This window comes from Chiloscyllium plagiosum, chromosome 5 (genome assembly GCF_004010195.1).
Source record: "Chiloscyllium plagiosum isolate BGI_BamShark_2017 chromosome 5, ASM401019v2, whole genome shotgun sequence".
Taxonomy (NCBI): Eukaryota; Metazoa; Chordata; class Chondrichthyes; order Orectolobiformes; family Hemiscylliidae; genus Chiloscyllium; species Chiloscyllium plagiosum.
Window position 1 is genome coordinate 35,342,578 of NC_057714.1, and position 17,683 is coordinate 35,360,260.

General features: G+C 41.0%; 1 protein-coding gene across 1 annotated transcript in view; it reads right to left on the reverse strand.

The window, feature by feature from the left end:
• scin (scinderin) overlaps nucleotides 1–17,683 on the reverse strand; it is a 107,382-nt gene that overhangs the window by 47,831 nt on the left and 41,868 nt on the right. The window contains exons 5-6 of the mRNA XM_043689846.1: nucleotides 3,631–3,723; nucleotides 2,163–2,295 (exon numbers count right to left, since the gene is read on the reverse strand). Of these exons, the coding sequence (XP_043545781.1) occupies nucleotides 2,163–2,295; nucleotides 3,631–3,723 (226 nt within the window). The remainder of the gene's footprint in view (nucleotides 1–2,162; nucleotides 2,296–3,630; nucleotides 3,724–17,683) is intronic.

Consider the following 17,683-nt stretch of genomic DNA (forward strand, 5'->3'; position numbering starts at 1 on the left):
CCTCTCCGTTTCACTCGCAGGCCACCCAGGCAGATTGGCATTGCAGCATACATCAGCAACTGGAGTACACAGGCTGCAGCCGAGAGACTTTGTGCATCTGAACAAGCAACCAGATCAAGGGTTACAGCAGGCTGCATCTCAGGGTGGCTTGTCATCTTTGTGCCAACCTGCATGCTCACAACTTTTATACCTTGTATTGCCTTGCTATGCTGAACCTGTTAACATGTCAGTGCTTCAGACAGAGCCAAAAAGCTAACTTGCCCACCATAGTGAGGTGCTGCTTAGCACATTCCCAGAGGCATGCTGGGATCTGTCCCGTGGAAGGGGGGAACATGTTGATGAGTGGCATACCAGACAGCGCTGTCGGAAAACAGTGGGGCTGGTCCTCAGTCCAATCGAGGAGGGGTGTTCCAATTCTGTCAGTCATAAACGCAGACTACACACAGTCAAGGATCTTTGTTATGGTTCCTCATCCGCTTGGGTTGCTCACAGTCAGGAGATCTGTCCAACCACAGTCCGGGACTACCGGCAGCCCAGCATTTGGGGCAGCATGAACAATTGGGGGAATCACATACCCTCCAGTGGGGAGCTGAAAATGGCCAGGGCTTTGCTCAGTCTTGTCTCGCAGCTGCTCAGGTCTGGGACAAATACAGTCCTTAGGGCTCACATTCAAACTTTCAAAAAAAATGCAAGTGGGACGGTGGGGAATGAATGCCACAAGGAGTGGACGTCAGGGCTGGGAGGAAGAGGGTGGTTGGCTGGGGGAGGGATTTGGGGGTGATGGGTAATGGCACTGGCAGATGTGTTGACCACTTGCAGTTGAATAGGGGAGGGGGTATGGGAACAGCACTGGAGAGCATGGCAGGTAATGGTTGGGGGGTGTTAGTGGCTGTGACCACCACCGTGGCTGTAACAGGGAGAGCACGTAGGAACAGGCTGGGCATCATTAACGGGGTAATGCCAGGGTCCTTGGGGCATGGAGGAAAGTTGGAGGCGAAACTCAATGTGATGGCTCTCCACATGGTGGGAGGTGGGTGGAAGTGTGTTGTTGGCATAGTGCGAGGTAGTAGCAGGCACGGAGGGTTTGAGGGAGGTACCTGGTGATCAGATAGAGTTTGATGCTGATAGTGTCCGCCATGATCTGTACTTCCTGCCATCGCACAGAGCAGTCACACCTCAGAGCCCTAAAAGATGGCTGCGACAGTGCCTGAGGTGTGTGCAGTCAGTTTCAGTTTGATAAAACTGAATATTATAAAACACCACTGTGAGGAGTACAAGGACACTGGGGAGAAATTACACTAGCCGTGATAAAGCTCAGCTGCCTGGGGCGTCACAAACCAGACACAACCTCGTTGGCACCCACTTCCAATAGCTGAGAACTGGCTACAGCAGATCACTGTGGCCTGTCAAATGGTCATGATGTTGAAATCTGATTCGCACTGTGGGAATGAATTTCAACCTCTATTAGTTTTGTTTGTGTTCACTTTTGCTGTCTGTACATAAAAGCTCCATGTTTGATTTCTGACTAATTGTCTGTCTGTATGTGATATTGCCCATCTGGACAATGACAAGATGTGGGTCTACGGTTGGCACTGGGAACAGAGCCACACTGGCTTCCAGGGTGGTAGCCACAGATGAGCAAAGTGCGCGGTGTGATGGCTAAACAGCAGTGAGGGTAAGAGACTAGGGTCATATGTGTGAGGATTGGAGGCCCAGCCAGCTATGTGCTGTGGGCAGCATGGCTTCTGTGCCAGGATGATGCCAATGAGGGACATTGCTGGATGGCCAACACTGTGTTCAGGTGCACCTCAGCCTTTCAAAGACAGTGTGGGTACCGAGGGTGCCAATCTTTTGGTGAATAACCACTGAGTGTTACGTTGTTCCAGGTATGGTGCCTGGTAAAATGGAGTTGGAATTGGACATGACAGATGCCATAGGGAAGCAGTAGGTAGTCAATGCAGTGAGTTTGCTAATATACAGGGAGAATCCTCACTCGGCTTCACAGCAGACATTCCTCCATAAGACATGGTGCAACTTGGACTTTGGCAGAATTAACGTAAGGTTCAGCCGAATGGTTCTAAAATAAAACTGGGAATACACAAGTACTCAGGAATCCGCAAAGACAAAAGAGCAGGTGAATCCTACTTTAGTAATAATCTTACCCTTCCAAACAAATATCTTTCTGTCTGCGCCATTGTCCAGTATAAAACACTCTTCAGTCAAGAGCAAGTCACATGAGAATGGGTTTACAGCCGACACCAATGACACCTTCATTGAGCCACTGGCATCTGAGACCTGAAGGAAGAAATGGTAAAAAAGTTATAACTATTGGCACAGAGAAAAGTGCACTCCACTAATTATATAGCTACGATTCTGTCTCTATGGCATGGACACTCCAATGAGTTGGCCAATTTGGCCTTAACCAATGGGAGTCCTGATGTTCTATAACTGTGAAGGAAATCCATGCAGTAATTGGTCCCTTTCATAGCAATATTGCGACTATTTATGACCTTTCTAGTCAGAGTCGCTAGACTGTGATCAGGAGGAGGAATCCTGATAGTTTTGAACCTTGTCATCTGAATTTTCCAAACTCTGATTGCCATTGTAGAGAAAGTCACTGAATTTAGCACAAATCTTCGAGCTACTTCTGAATCTTCACAGTTGTGTAACTTATGATCACAAATTATACGCATTTCCTCATTAAACAAGTGGTGGTAACTCCAATTATAGCAGAAGAGAGAAAGGTGGTTTTGCTGATAGTCTATTTATCAAGGAAATTTCTTGTTTTAATCATGAGATGTAACACCTCCCCATACTGCTGTTAAACATTGTACACTATTTTTCAGTAAGACTATTTAACAAAGGCTTATTACTATAATACTACAATACCCATTCTTTCTATTGCAACATATCCCAATAAAAAGGCAGGAACGAGCTTGCTATGAAATACCTTTCAATAGAGCTGTTCATGCTGAACTGTAATGGCCAGTGGCTAATGTTTGCTCACACAGATACTGAAATTTAAATTCAAAATACACTTTTATCTACCATTAATTAAAATTTAACTAAATTAATTATAATTAGTTGTAGGTGTCTGTATGTCCATCTAATGAATGACATTTATGTTTTGTTATCACTAAGATGTAAATAAACTTTCAATGTGGGGGTGAAATTACTTTTCAGTGACGATGTAAACAGATGATAGTGATTCGGCAGTTTCACATCCACTGACTTTCATGGAAAAGAAAACTGAAGAGTTGAATGGTTTGGCAGTACGCTATCATTGGTTCAGCAATTATGTAGAATATGTATTTCATTCTGAAATACTGTCACAGGATTCTCGGGTGGGGAAGAAGGGGTGGAGTCAAATAGTCTGGCATATCTACAAGTGACAGTGTTGACAGTTCTTTCTAAGCTGTTTACATAATCATTCCTCTCTACTCACTCATGCAAGCAGACTGAAATTTCTGATATAAACATGCTGAATGTTATAATTGTATGATCTCTGCTGCTAACTGCAAACGTTTGAAATATGGTTTTGAAAATTGCTGTTCGCCAAAATAGCTATTGAGAACATTTTGACGAAATATTGCACAGGTAAGAGTAAACACTACAGTAAATGTAGAATACCATATAAAGCTTTGCCATTTTCCTGTTCGATATGTCTGCAACGTGATCCTCATTGTCATCTCCTACACTCAGTGCTGGCTTGTGACCAAGAACCTACAAAAGAGAAAGAAACACTGTTTTTATCAAGATATTTCTAAAATTAAAACGGTACCGACTATCTGTGGAATAACTGTTCCAAGACAGTTAACCACAGGATGTGGTTTGTTTCTGAAGTATTACTTACAGAGCAGAGGTGGAATGCTAGTTAAAAATAAAATAACATCTGGCTGCCAACAACTCGCAAGTGGTCAGTCTGGGAGATAGTGAAGAACGTACCAATACAAGTTAGCAGTTGCAGCTGGTGCCTGGAAAAGGAGGGGAATGAAACTGAACACTTGAGGGATGAAATTGAAGGGTTGGGGGTGTGGTACAGTTCGTTAAAACTAGGTGGAGCACTGGATCCACAACAGTCCTACTTCATGATTTGGAGGTACCGGTGTTGGACTGGGGTGTACAAAATTAAAAATCACACAACACCAGGTTATAGTCCAACAGGTTTAACTGGAAGCACACTAGCTTTCGGAGCGACACTCTTTCATCAGGTGGTTGTGGAGAACACAATTGTAAGGCACAGAATTTATAGCAAAAGGTTACAGTGTGATGTAACTGAAATTATACATTGAAAAATACCCTGATCGTCTATAGAGTCTTTCATCTGTTTGAATACCCTAATAGATTCACTTCTTTCATGTGTAAATGACAAAGCTTTTTCTAAAAGTTGCATTCTCAGGTTAACTGTAACAATTGGTGTTAGCTAGACAATACGTTGAAGGTGTTGAAGTCCTACTTCAGGAATTCATTTCCCCTTAGAGCTGTCAAGTAAACTGCGATCTGCTGGAGACCCCATATAATGATGGTTATAAAATTTGTCATGCAACACTAATCTTGTAATGATAACCCTCAGACATATGTCAACAGACACACTGCAATAGTCTAGAGTCCAGCAATAATGAGAGTCTTAATTGTTTTGATAGCATGACACTTCCCTTTAAAAGCTATCTTATCAGTTCTCTTGACAGTACCAATGTGGTTGGTAGCTTCAATGCACCTTTTACACACATGTACAACTTCTTGCTAAAGGGTAAATTACCTCTCTATAAGGATAAACTAGGAGATAGTGAGGACTGCAGATGCTGGAGTACCAGAGTTGAAAAATGTGGTGCTGGAAAAACACAGCAGGCCAGGCAGCATCCGAGGAGCAGGAGAATCGACGTTTCGGGCATAAGCCCTTCTTCTGAAGGGCTTATACCCGAAACGTCGTTTCTCCTGCTCCTCGGATGCTGCCTGGCCCCTCTGTAAGGATACCTTACCTCTCCCCAAGTTGTCCCAAGACCAAATCTAAAAGAATGCCTGACCTCCAAATTATTCCTGCAGCTTTGGACTTTGCCCTGCTAGATTTAAAGTGCACAAGGTTGTATTTTTCACATCTAACTTGCAGAAATCAGATGTCCTTTGGGCAGTGCACATTAACGTGGACAACTATCCTCCATGAATCATGGATGTACAAATTAGAACCTGCCCCTTCCCACCTTCACCCTGTGAAAATGGTTGATGCCCCTGAGTGGAACTGCCAGGTTCAGGCCTCTGTTGTTATTTCCACAAAAATGGACAACCTCTTCATTTGCACAACAAGTCAGGGCCAGCTATCTACCTTTTTGCTTGGTAAAGGACCTCGAGAACTTTCTTCTTTGCTCCTTCCAAACTGATAAGAAAAGCACCTACATATCAATCCACTTCCCCAGTTTACCGAAGTTTGTACACCTCTGAATCAGCATTAAGCTGTGAAATGGTTCTCCATCCTTGATATTTATGTTTTCCTAAAATCTGTTGGCCGTTAAACACAAATCTAAATGATCAACACATCAACATTTCCGGGATCCATGGTGCATTAGTTATTCTTTTTTCTTATCTGGGAGCGGTGGCAGCACCATTCTTTCTCAATTAAAAAGATCTGAATTTCTTCCATGATCTCCTGCCAATGATATGGATCTTGTTGGTATTTCTTTACAGCGGGAATGTGAACATGAGTACATTCCATCCATAATGTGAAAGAGTTAACATAGTGCTAACATTCTGCACAGCATCTGGTTTCAATGTAAGCTGTTCAGCAACATATTTTACAAGGGAGATAACAGTAGTTACACCTTTATTATGTAAATTAAATAGAAGCCTAACACCATCTTTATTCCATGGGAGTTTTATATGATTATTGGCTCAGAGATTTAAAAGACACGTGCACATGGAAGTACATCAAGGGATGTCTGGTACAGATGTCTCTTTTTTAAGTTCAAGAACTGTCATATTGATTTTTAACAATGGGAGGACAAAGAGAAAAAATATATTGCTCCAGATGTTAATACGTCTATGTACAATCTTCTGCTCCATCATTTTCAGTGAGATACGGTATTTTATGGGACAGTGAGAGTATTCCCACTGGAATATCCAAGTTCAAGACCAAACTAATTTCTGATGAAGGGCTTGTAACTGAACCGTTGATTCTCCTGCTCCTCAGATACTGCCTGACCTGCTGTACTTTTCCAGAGCCATACTTTTTGACTCCAATCTCCAACATCCGCAGTCCTCATTTTCTCCTTAGGACCTGATGGCCAATGAATGTGTGCCACAAGTAACCAAGTAAGTTGATTGTGGGTCTGAAAATTCCTCTATTGTGCCAGTGTCAGGAGATGAGAGCAAAATGGTCTCTGGGACAGCCAGCACCACATGATTGCTGCAGCACAACAGTCTCCCCATGTTACCAGAAACTGCATGTGCAGCTTCTTGCCAATGTTCTGATGGAACACCTCATTCATCAGACATTTTCAATGAGATGATAACATTGTGTGGTGATTATTTTTCCCTTCAACTAAAATTCAACAAAATGTTCCATGTGAATGGTTCTTCAATTGCGAATTATTCTTTATGAAAATAAATTAGATCACAATTTTATTTTGCAACACTTCTCCGTTGCTAGAAATGAAGTGTTTATTTTTTTCTAAGGTTCCTATAGTCTAGCATTTAAACAAACATTCAGGTAGGCCTGCATGGGTAAACAGTGTCTTGGGAATACTAACAAGAATGATTCCTCATTGGTATTTAAGGGTCGGTTCAATTCACATTTGATTTTTAAAGTTTTGAAGCTGCATAGTCTTTATTTGGACCAAATACTAACAGGTCTTTTCCCATATATTTCTAAAAGTTTTCTCATCATTTATTTATTCCCCTACCCCGATAATAGGTGACACCTGAAACATTGACCTTTCTTTATCCTTCACGGATGTGCTGTACATTTCTAGATTTTTTCCGTTTAATGTTTCCATTTTCTATCTTAGCTGTTTCTAGCTATGATTTTCTTAAAATAAAAACAACTAACACCACGCAAATGACAGTCAAAATGTGTAGCACTGGAAAAGCACAGCAGGTCAGCCAACATCCAAGGAGAAGGAGAGTTGATGTTTTGGGCATTAGCCCTTCATCAGGAGCGCAAATGCTGGTTGATAGATTTTCATTAGGTAGATCTATCCTCATTAGGCCTCGCTTGCAGAAGATCTGGCTAAGGGTCTGCCAAAAAGCATGAGATTGAACAAACAGCACAAAATGAAGTTATAAATATGACTGTAGAGAGCAGTATGCTTGCTAATTAACCACTGAAATTTTAACAAACTAAGCAAAGTCCTTTTTGGTTAAAGATATGACCAAAAACTGGCATATGGATATAGAAACGCTCACAAGTGCTTTGTAAGTAATTCATGACAACTGAGCAGACTGGAACCTCGCAAGCTACACTAGTTACACCACATCAGCATTTCCACGTTTCTCAATTTTAAATTAGATTTGGAACATAACAGTAAGCAATGGCAAGTGGCAATGATGAAAAAATGAGACATTTCGGCAACTTATTCCAAATAAGGAAGCAAGAATTTATATTTTGCAAGGTAATTTAGTTGGTAATTTTGTAGTCTGAGTAAGTTTGAAATATCTAACAGTCATACCTGCCATTATCTCCTATGTGAATGATTCTAAGTATTACTTGCACTATAATACCAAGATCTGTTTTAACATCTACACTGGGAATTTCAGTGTGGGTGTCTTAGGCACAGTAGAAGTAACAGCATGGTGGCTCAGTGGGTAGCACTACAGAAAGTGAGGACTGCAGATGCTGGAGATCAGAGTCAAGATTAGAGTGGTGCCTGAAAAGCACAGCAAGTCAGGCAGCATCCAAGGTGCAGGAAAATCGATGTTTTGGGCAAAAGCCCTTCATCAGGAAGGGCATCAGCCTCACAGCGCCAGGGACCCGGGTTCAATTCCAGCCTCTGGCGACTGTGTGGAGTTTGCACATTCTCCCCGTTTGTGTGTGGGTTTTATCAAGGTGCTCCTGTTTCCATCCAAAGATGAGCAGGCCAGGCGGATTGGCCATGCTAAATTGTGCATAATGTTGGGTGCATTAGTCAGAGGGAAATGGGTCTGGGTGGATCACTTTTTGGAAGGTCAGTGTGCACTTATTGGGCCAATTGACCTGTTTCCACACTGTAGGGAATCTGTCTAATCTAATGACCTCACTGTTAAGGAGGTTTTAGTTCTAAATTACAAGTTGCAATCATGGCTAGTTTCAGATCTTTTGGGGAGAGGTACACATGGGAGAGTTATAGAACCAGGACCTAATAAAGAACCAATACCCCTAAACACACAAGCACAGACACTACCTTAAGCAGGCAGATATTGGTAGGCAATCCACACATGATAATGAGATAAATGTTATCAATAGGGACTATATGGGAACAACTGATTGATACAGATAGCAGTGACATTTCTGTCCCATCATGTGCCCCAAGGGGAGTCTGTAGCAATTGAATAAACAGAGACTTTTTACATACAAGGTCCAAGCACAGTTCATGACAAATAATGCATCAGATTTTCTTTAACATCTAAAGCGTCTTGTAGTACCCACCAATACTACTTACTGGCGGGATAAGGGAGAGAGGTGACACATAATAAGGCACATATACACCTTCAGTAGGGAAATATTCAAAATACAAAACCCATATTAAGAAAAGTAACAATTTACCATTACTAATGCACAAAAAAAGAAATTGCATTTGAAACTCTATAGCTATGGTAGCATTTGTGGGAAGAAAGCAGAGTTAATGTTTCAAGTCTGGTGACTCTTCATCGGAAACGTTAGCAGTTGGGAAAAAAGTTTTCTATGCTGAAGCTGAAGTAAGGGGGAAGACGGGGAGAGGTGAGCTGATAGGTGAAAACGGAGCCCAGAGAGAAAGACAGAGATAGAAAAGGGGTCGGTAAACAAGGAGATGATAGATAGAAGGCCAGGACAGAAGAAGAGCTGAATATGTTATACTGTGAAATCATGGGTTCGTTTGTCGAGCCAATGAGTTATTCTGCAAACACTTTGTTGCCTTGCTAGGTGACATCATTAATACGTCTTTGATAAGGTGTTGGTGCTCTGTCCTGTCTGGTATTTATGTGTCTCTGTTTGTTGGTACTTCCGGTTCTGTGTCTGAGTGATTTGTATATGGGGTCCAGTCCAATGTATCTATTGATTGAGTTCCTGTTGGAGTGCCAGGCTTCAAGAAATGCTCTGGAGTGTCTCTGTGTTGCCTGCGCTAGGATGGTTACATTGTCCCAGTTGAATTCGTCTCCATTGTTGTCTGTGTAGTTGGAAATGAGAGAATAGGCGTCCCTGTTCTGTCTTCAGGAGTTCTGGAGGCAAAACAGCAACACCTATTCAAAGGATTTAAACAAAACAGGTACTCCTAGAGGACTACCCTCCGATATTTATGGGACAAACTCAAAGAAGCAAACACTACACGACCAGATACGATAGGAACCATACCATGCATCAAAGACATAGCAGAGATAACCATCTAATTACTCAGACCCCTGGGAATCTTAGTGGCCCACAAACCAGTAAACACCTTCCATCAACTCCTCACAAATGTTAAAGACCCAATACCCACATCCAACATATCTACAAGATACCCTGCGAAGACTGTGAAAAATACCACATAGGGCAAACAGGAAGAAAACTGACCATATGAGTTATGAACATCAGCTCGCCACTGCTAGACACGACCAGCACTCTCTCATTTCCAACCACAAAGACAACGAAGGGCACAAGTTCAATTGGGACGATGTAGCCATCCGAGCACAGGTGAAACAGAGGGGAGTATTCCATCACACTCCTGACTTGTACCTTGTAGATAGTCGGGAGGCTTTGGCGAGACCAGTGGTGAATTATTTGCTTTAGAATTCCTAACCTCTGACCTACTTTTGCAGTGAAAATATTTGTATGATTGACCAAAAATTGGAGTGGACCAATGATGACTACCAGAACATTAGTAGTTAGGGTGTAGGGATTTCAGCAATTATAATTGCTGGACATCAAGGAAAGTCTTTCACTTTTGGCACATGGACATTGTCTGATACTTGTGTAGTATGCATGTTACTTTCCACTTATCTATCCAATCCTAGATGTTGTCCAGATCTTGCTGTTCTGGGCATGGGCTGCTTCGGTACCTGAGGCATCATGAATGGAGCTGAACATCGTACAATCATTGGTGAACATCACCACTCCTGACCTTATGATGGAGAGAAGGTCATTGATGAAGTAGCTGAAGGTGAATGGCCCTAGAATAGTACCCTGCAGGGATGTCTTTCACCTGAGATGACTGACCTTCATCAATCACAACCATCTCCCTTTGTACTCAGTCGCTTCAATCAGCAAAGAGCTCCCTCCCCGATTCCACTTTTGCTTGAGCTCCTTGAGGTCATATTCCATCAAGTGTGGCTTCAAAGTCAAGGGCAGTCACTCTTACCTCATCTCTGAAGTTCAGTTCTTTCGTTTGTGTTTGGACCAAGACTGTAAAGAAGTCAGGAAAGTGCTGCTTCTTAGTACTGTCAATTAATTCCTCAACCTGATGATTGAGAGCACACTGATAGTTTGGCAATTTGCCAGGTCAGATTTATCCCACTTTTTGTGAACACATTTGACACATCTGCGTAACCTTCCACATTGTCAGGCAGATGCCAATGTTGTAGCTGTACTGGAACAGCTTGGCTAAAGGTGCAGCATGTTCTGCAGCACAAGTCTTCTTTACTAATGCTGTTTGCAGTTTCCAGTACCTTCAGGAACTTAGAGGCAAGACCAATTAACATTCCATTATCAGCCTTTGCTTGGACTGAAAAGGCAGGGAATTAAAGTGTGGGTGAACACAAATGAAGGAGGAGGAATACCAGATCACAGACATGAATCTAACAAGATGGACATTATCTGACCTCTTTCATAGCAGCTGCAGAAGTGACAATATTGCTGCATAGATGACTTCAAGGAAGTAAGTGCCTTTCTAGGATAGAATTGACCCTGATGATTATTGGATATTCAAGTCCAGTGACTGATACAGTTGTTCTTATAGAGGACCCTGACTCCGAGCTTCCCTGTGTCACTTTCACAACCTTAAGGCTCTGAATATTTTCTGAAGATTGAGACTAATTGGGTGGCATTTCTCACCCTGGCATGCTTCCTTACATTCACCATCACTGACAGCACCTCAATCACAGTTTATTCGAAACTTCATAATATCTTTCTATCAGCTTTCCTATATTCATTATGGGAAGAGGAGTGCCCACCAACATCTGTTGTCTGTCAAAAATAAGCCTGTAACCTGCCTTTTTTTTTTGATACATCCTCCTCTTCTTCCAAGCACATCAGGTAGCAGATACCTTTCAGATAATAATTAGGAAACTGACAGTACTGAGGATAGAAATAATTGGCATGGAGACTTAAGACTACTCAAATGTCAAAACTTAATCAAAAAATATCTCCAAGTATACTTAGCTTTGTATTAGTATAGTTAATAAGTGAACTGCTGCCAAATTCATGGTCTCCAATGAATCTGGTTGCCTGGTTACCAGATGGGTAATTCTAGGAAATGTTCTCTATTGCTATTTCTGTATTTCATTGAAAGTTGTTTATTTTTGAAGAGGAAAAAACACACCACTGCAGCTCATGACAGTCAAAGCTTCACAAAAGTTTCTTTACAAATTTCACAATCCACTGCACTCTATCCACATCTCCTTTTGGGCAATACAGCAGCACTCTTATTCATGTCTTTGGGGTTAAAATGAACAAAAATGGGTTTGTCAGTCCCCACATCATATTCTGAAAGTCAATAGATAATAAAACACAGGTTTATTTGCATTTCCAGGCATTCCCAGTATCTTTTTAGCTGTTGGCAATTAATAAAGTGGAATTAAAGCTGCTTTTTGGCATTTATTTATAAGTTGTCTAAAGAAGCTTCAAAACTAATTGTTGTAATCATGTCCTATGTATTTTAGTCATCATAGTATTACTCCTGTATACAATTTAACAGGATGCAAGCACTTTGGAGAAAAAATATGATAAGCAAGAATTGATAGTCTTTTTGTGGTATTAAAGCCGGGTCCATTTACAATTTATAGTTACTGTAAAGGTTTAATAAAAACCGACAAATAATTATTCAATATGTTTGGATCCACAATCCTAAAAGTAGTTCTTTAATGGTATACATTATCCTTTGAATTCCAAATTAATGTATTACTAGCTGAATACTTCAGTCTGTGCATCACTGACCTATTCTGACAACAAAGATCCTAGATTCTGCAGTGTGTTCTACACAATCATAATGGAGACACTGTCCAGAAAATATATGTCCTATCACAGAACTGGGCATTTCTCATTTTTGTAAGGGTAGGAATGGTACTGAGTTGTGATTCACCCATGCAGTGTTTTAAAAAAAAACAATTTCTTGTCATTTCACTTCATTTAAGCTTTAGGGTTTCCATTAGTGGTTATTGCTGTATGAATAATTTCATAACTATCCATCATCACAATGGAGTGCCTACCACTTCCCACTTTGATTGACAGCTCCAAGTGGTTATAGACCTTTGATTTGATTTGATTTGATTTATTATTGTCACATGAACTGAGAAATACAACGAAAAATGTTGCATTGCATTCTAACCAGATAAATCATAGCTTACTTAAGTAGATCAGAGCAATAGAACAGAATGCAGAATATAGTGTTACAGTTTCAGAGAAGGTCTTTGATTATGTTGGCTGCTTTCCTGAGGCAGTGGGACATGTAGACAGAGTCAATGGAAGAAAAGCTGGGTTTTGTGATAGACTGGACTGCATTCACAACTCTCTGTAATTTCTTGCAATCTTGCGCAGAGCATTTCCATACCAAGCTGTGATTCACCTGGATAGAATGCTTTCTATGGTGCATCTATATAAATTGGTGAGAGTCACTGTGGACATGCTGAATTTCCTTAGCCTTCTGAGCAAGTAGAAGCATTGGTGTGCTTTCTTGACTATAGCATTCTTGACTCGAATGGACAGGATAAATCATTGGTGATATTTACTCCTTTTTGAAGTAGGAATATAAATACATTCCAATTCTTGCTCAAATTGGGTACTGTGCACTTGAATAGAATGTTTGTTGCTCTGATGAATTAAGTTGTTGAAAGAATATAAATGCAATAAACTGGTTTTCATGAATTACATTTTGAATATAGTGAATTTTGCCTCAGAGAATTAAATAACATTTTATAAATGAAAGATCTATCTCTGATCTTGTTATCCGTATATAATGGAATTCAGGTAGTCAGCATAGTAGGTATATGGGCAAAGGATGGTGTGTGGGGAAACATTGGTTGATATGAATTCACACTAAGTTGGCATAAGAGCCATAGACAGCCTTAAGAGGTGGATAGAGAGACATATCTCGGCATGTGGATATGAAGGACCACAAGCAATTGGTACAGTTGATGCAGAGCATGAGTTGGCATGGGTGTTTGTCAGGTAATGGGGTTGCTACAGGGAGTTTGACAGGTGAAAGGGGAAATGAAGGGTGAGAGCTGGAGAAGTATGTTATGTTCTAATCTTTTGGTTTATAAATTGAAATACAGTGCTGATACACAAAGGCAGGCCTTCTGCACAACCCACCTCCATGTCCACTTAATGCAGGATCACCGCTCTCTTGGAGTCAGCCCACTCAGCATAGAAATCTGTCGGCCTGGTGGCCATTTTAAATTTCACAGCATTCACAGAGCTGGGAATTCTCCCATCTCCACACCCAACTCACAGGTAAAAATCCAGGCCATAGTCTGTGCTTTTGCTTTATCTCTCTCTTAATCCCTCTCTCTTTTGCTTTGCTTTTTCCAACTCCTTATAAGGCACACCATAAAATGTAAATTGCTAATTATTATGTTGAGTTTTTTTTCTGAGACAGATAAACTGCAAATTAGGTTTTTGCACATCCCAAAATTGAGTGTTGAATAAGTTACTTGATTTTAACAGATCTAGACACAAGCTCCCATGGAAACATAGTTTGTTTAAGTTTGCCTCTTATTGTCTCACCCTGTTAAGAAATGCTTTAAGGCAGGGCTGTTTCTCTGGCCCAAGGGTGATTCGTTCCAAACTGATGCCTGGTTCAGTATATTTTGGCATATGTTTGGGTGAGAGTCCTGAATTAAATATATAGTAGAATTTTAAATTGTCAAACAGGTGTTATTTGGAATTAGGAGAAAGTGAGGAATGCAAATGATGGAGATCAGAGTCAAGAATGTGGTGCTGGAAAAACACAGCAGGTCAGGCAGCATCCAAGGAACAGGAGAATCAAAGTTTTGGCCATAAGCCCTTCATCAGGAATGACTTATATGGAATTAGCCAGCTGTCAACATTGGGTACACCTTTCATTGAAGGTTTTTATTTATAAACCTGCTGAGAACCAGAGTTGCTGGTTTACTGGAAACCCAAAGTTAGAGCTGAAACTGCAGCCTTCATCTAGAATTTGGAGGGCATGTTAGTTTTGTTTGCCTTTTAATTTATGTTTTTAAATCTTTTTTGCAATTGTATTTACATGAGCCATTTTTGAAGTCTATAATTTGGCAACAAAAACTTTGCATTATTTCTCAAACTAACTTTGTCCCGATTATTCAATATCATGGAAAAGGCTGAGTGAGTAAAACAAGAAAAACTTTTAGTTGTTATCGATCCTGCTGTTCACATTGCATAAACCAATGTGCTCGAAATTGAGCTTGTCTTCACGATCAGCTCTTACAGTAAGCACCTAAAGTAAGGATGGAGAACAAGGCCAAACATCCTACAAATTAGCAGCACTAATGCAGTCTGAATTTAATGGGCTGTAGTTATTTAACATGGGTGGCACAGTGGTTAGCACTGCTGCCTCACAGCGCTAGAGACCCAAGTTCAATGCCCGTCTCAGATGACTGACTGTATGGATTTTGCACATTCTCCCCGTGCCTGCGTGGGTTTCCTCCGGGTGCTCCGGTTTCCTCCCACAAGTCCAAAAGATGTCCAGGTTAGGTGAAGGGGTAAATGTAGGGGAATGGGTCTGGGTGGGTTGCGCGTCGGTGTGGACCTGTTGGGCCGAAGGGACTGTTTCCACACTGTAAGTAAGTAATTTAATCTAAAAAAAAGTAATCTAATCTAAAGTTATTGCACGGTGACGGTTTGCACTCACTTGACCATTCTTTACTCAGAAAACAGAGTGGTGCATGAACTGAGGAGTTTGAAATAATTAACAAATATGACAGCAGTGAAGGAGAGAAACTATTTTCTCTGGTGAGAAAGTTCAGAACAAATGAGCATAATCAAATTAAGGCTACATTATCCCGAACTGATTTCAGCAAGCAGTGTAAACGTGGAACTTTCTTCCCCCAGACACTTCCGATTTTAAATCAGTTGTAAATTTTAAAATGGAGACAGACTTTTCAAAGGACGATTAACAATGTTTTTAAAGAGAGTTGATATACACATCAATTATCTAATCTTTTTAATGTAATTGTATCTAACTGAATGGTTGAATAGACTTGACAGGCTGAATGGCCTCTCACTCTTCCTGCGTCCGATCACACATGGAACTATAGCCCAGACATTTGGCAGTATCCTGCCTTTTAGTTGCCAGGCAAAAAACAACTGGGGCAGGAGCAATATGTTAAGAGCTAGAAGTGAAGCACAAGACACACTGGTTAAGATACTAGTTGGTGCATCTATTTCAACAACCTGAACAGATGTCAACCCGCCTTTTATTGTGTAACCTGCCACTACCACCTATCTTCCAGAAGATAAGCGTCACAAGTAACTCTGCCCTTAGTAATATTTGCAAACATCAGCACAACCCTACACAACCCTAAGAATGGTATTAGCGAGCTTCAGAAGATGGTATCTGATGAAGGAGTACCAGCTGGTGAGGAGAAAATTGGAGTGGTACAAACGTTGGATTGAAGAAACAGCAGTGAAAGGCCACCTCATGACCAAGGGAAGAGTGTCAGTTTGCACCTCAAGAGTTCTTTCAATCTGCTTATCTTTAATAAACCCTTCTGTTCCAATTAACTCTTCAAAATCCTTCTAGGACAGTTCACCTGCTAATGATTTTTATGTTGACATTTGCTTAATTTCATTTCCAGAGAAATATTCCTTTTCTTTATCAAAATAAAGCATGAAAACAAGTTATAAATGAAAACTAACAAAACCAAACCCTTTAACAGCTACTTTGTGTGGTAAGCAACTCTTTCCAGCCTCACCAAATGGCTGAGGAGAGCATATGCAAGGGGCCATTAATATCTAATGTCAACTAAGGTGAAGCTCTGGGCATGCTTTGGGAGATAGTATTTTAAGTTGACTAGCAATTTGTTATTTTTGGGTGTAGTTCTGATGGCAAATCCAAAGTTGGAATGTTAAGTTATATCTACAGATGTTAGTTGATTTTTTTGAGCATTTTCTGTTGTGCAGTTTAAAATGCTAAGGATGAGGTATCTAATTTGCGTCAATAAAATTGCTTGTGTCCATGGGTGAAGGCCACAAAAGAGTAAGACATTTTTTAAAACTGTAAATTGGCAAGGCAAGGTTACTCAGGTCATTTAGTGTTTTTCTGATGAATGCATCTATCTCTCTCTCTCTCTCACTATTGCAAATGGCGAAACACTATGTACATGCACAAATGGAAAAATGCAACTCTATAGTGATGGAGCAGGTTTATAGAGTCATAGAGTTATACAACACGGAAAAATGACCTTTGGTCCAATATGTCCATGCCAACCAGATATCCTTAATTAATCTAGTCCCATTTGCCAGCATTTGTTCCATAACCCTGTAAACCTTTCTGATGCATGTACCCATCCAGATGACTTTAGAACGTTGTAATTGTACCAGCCTCCACCACTTTCTCTGGTAGCTCATTCCCTATACGCATCACCCTCTGCATGACAAGGTTGCCCCTTGGGTGCCTTTTAAATCTTGCCTCTCTCACCTCAAAGATAGGCTCTCCAGTTTTGGACTCCCTTACCCTGGGAAAAAGACCCCTTGTCTATTCACCCTATCTAAACTCCTCTTGAGTTAATAAACCTCTTTAACGTAATGCTTCAGCATCCAATGCTCCAGGGAAAATAGCCCCAGCCTATTGAATCTCTCCCTAAAGCTCAAATACTTCAAGCCTTGCAATATCCTTGTAAATCTTTTCTGAACGCTTTCAAGTTTAACATCAGCTTTCTTAGAGGAGGGAGACCAGAATTGAATGCAGTCTTTCAAAAGTGGCCTCACCAATATCCTACACAGCCGCAGCATGACATCTCAATCCTATACTCAACCTGCTGACCAATAAAGGCAAGTGTATCAAATACCTTCCTTGCCCAATGGTATACACCTATTCCTTTCTATCACTAAAGTAAACATAACAGAATTGTGATCGCTATCACCAAAGTGCTCACCTACTTCCAAGTCTAACACCTGGCTGGGCTCATTACCCAGTACCAAATCTAATGTGGCTTCGCCCCTTGTTGGCCTGTCTACATACTGTGAGGAGAAAGTGAGGTCTGCAGATGCTGGAGATCAGAGCTGAAAATGTGTTGCTGGAACAGCGCAGCAGGTCAGGCAGCATCCAGGGAACAGGAGAATCGACGTTTCGGGCATAAGCCCTTCAGGAATGAGGAAAGTGTGTCC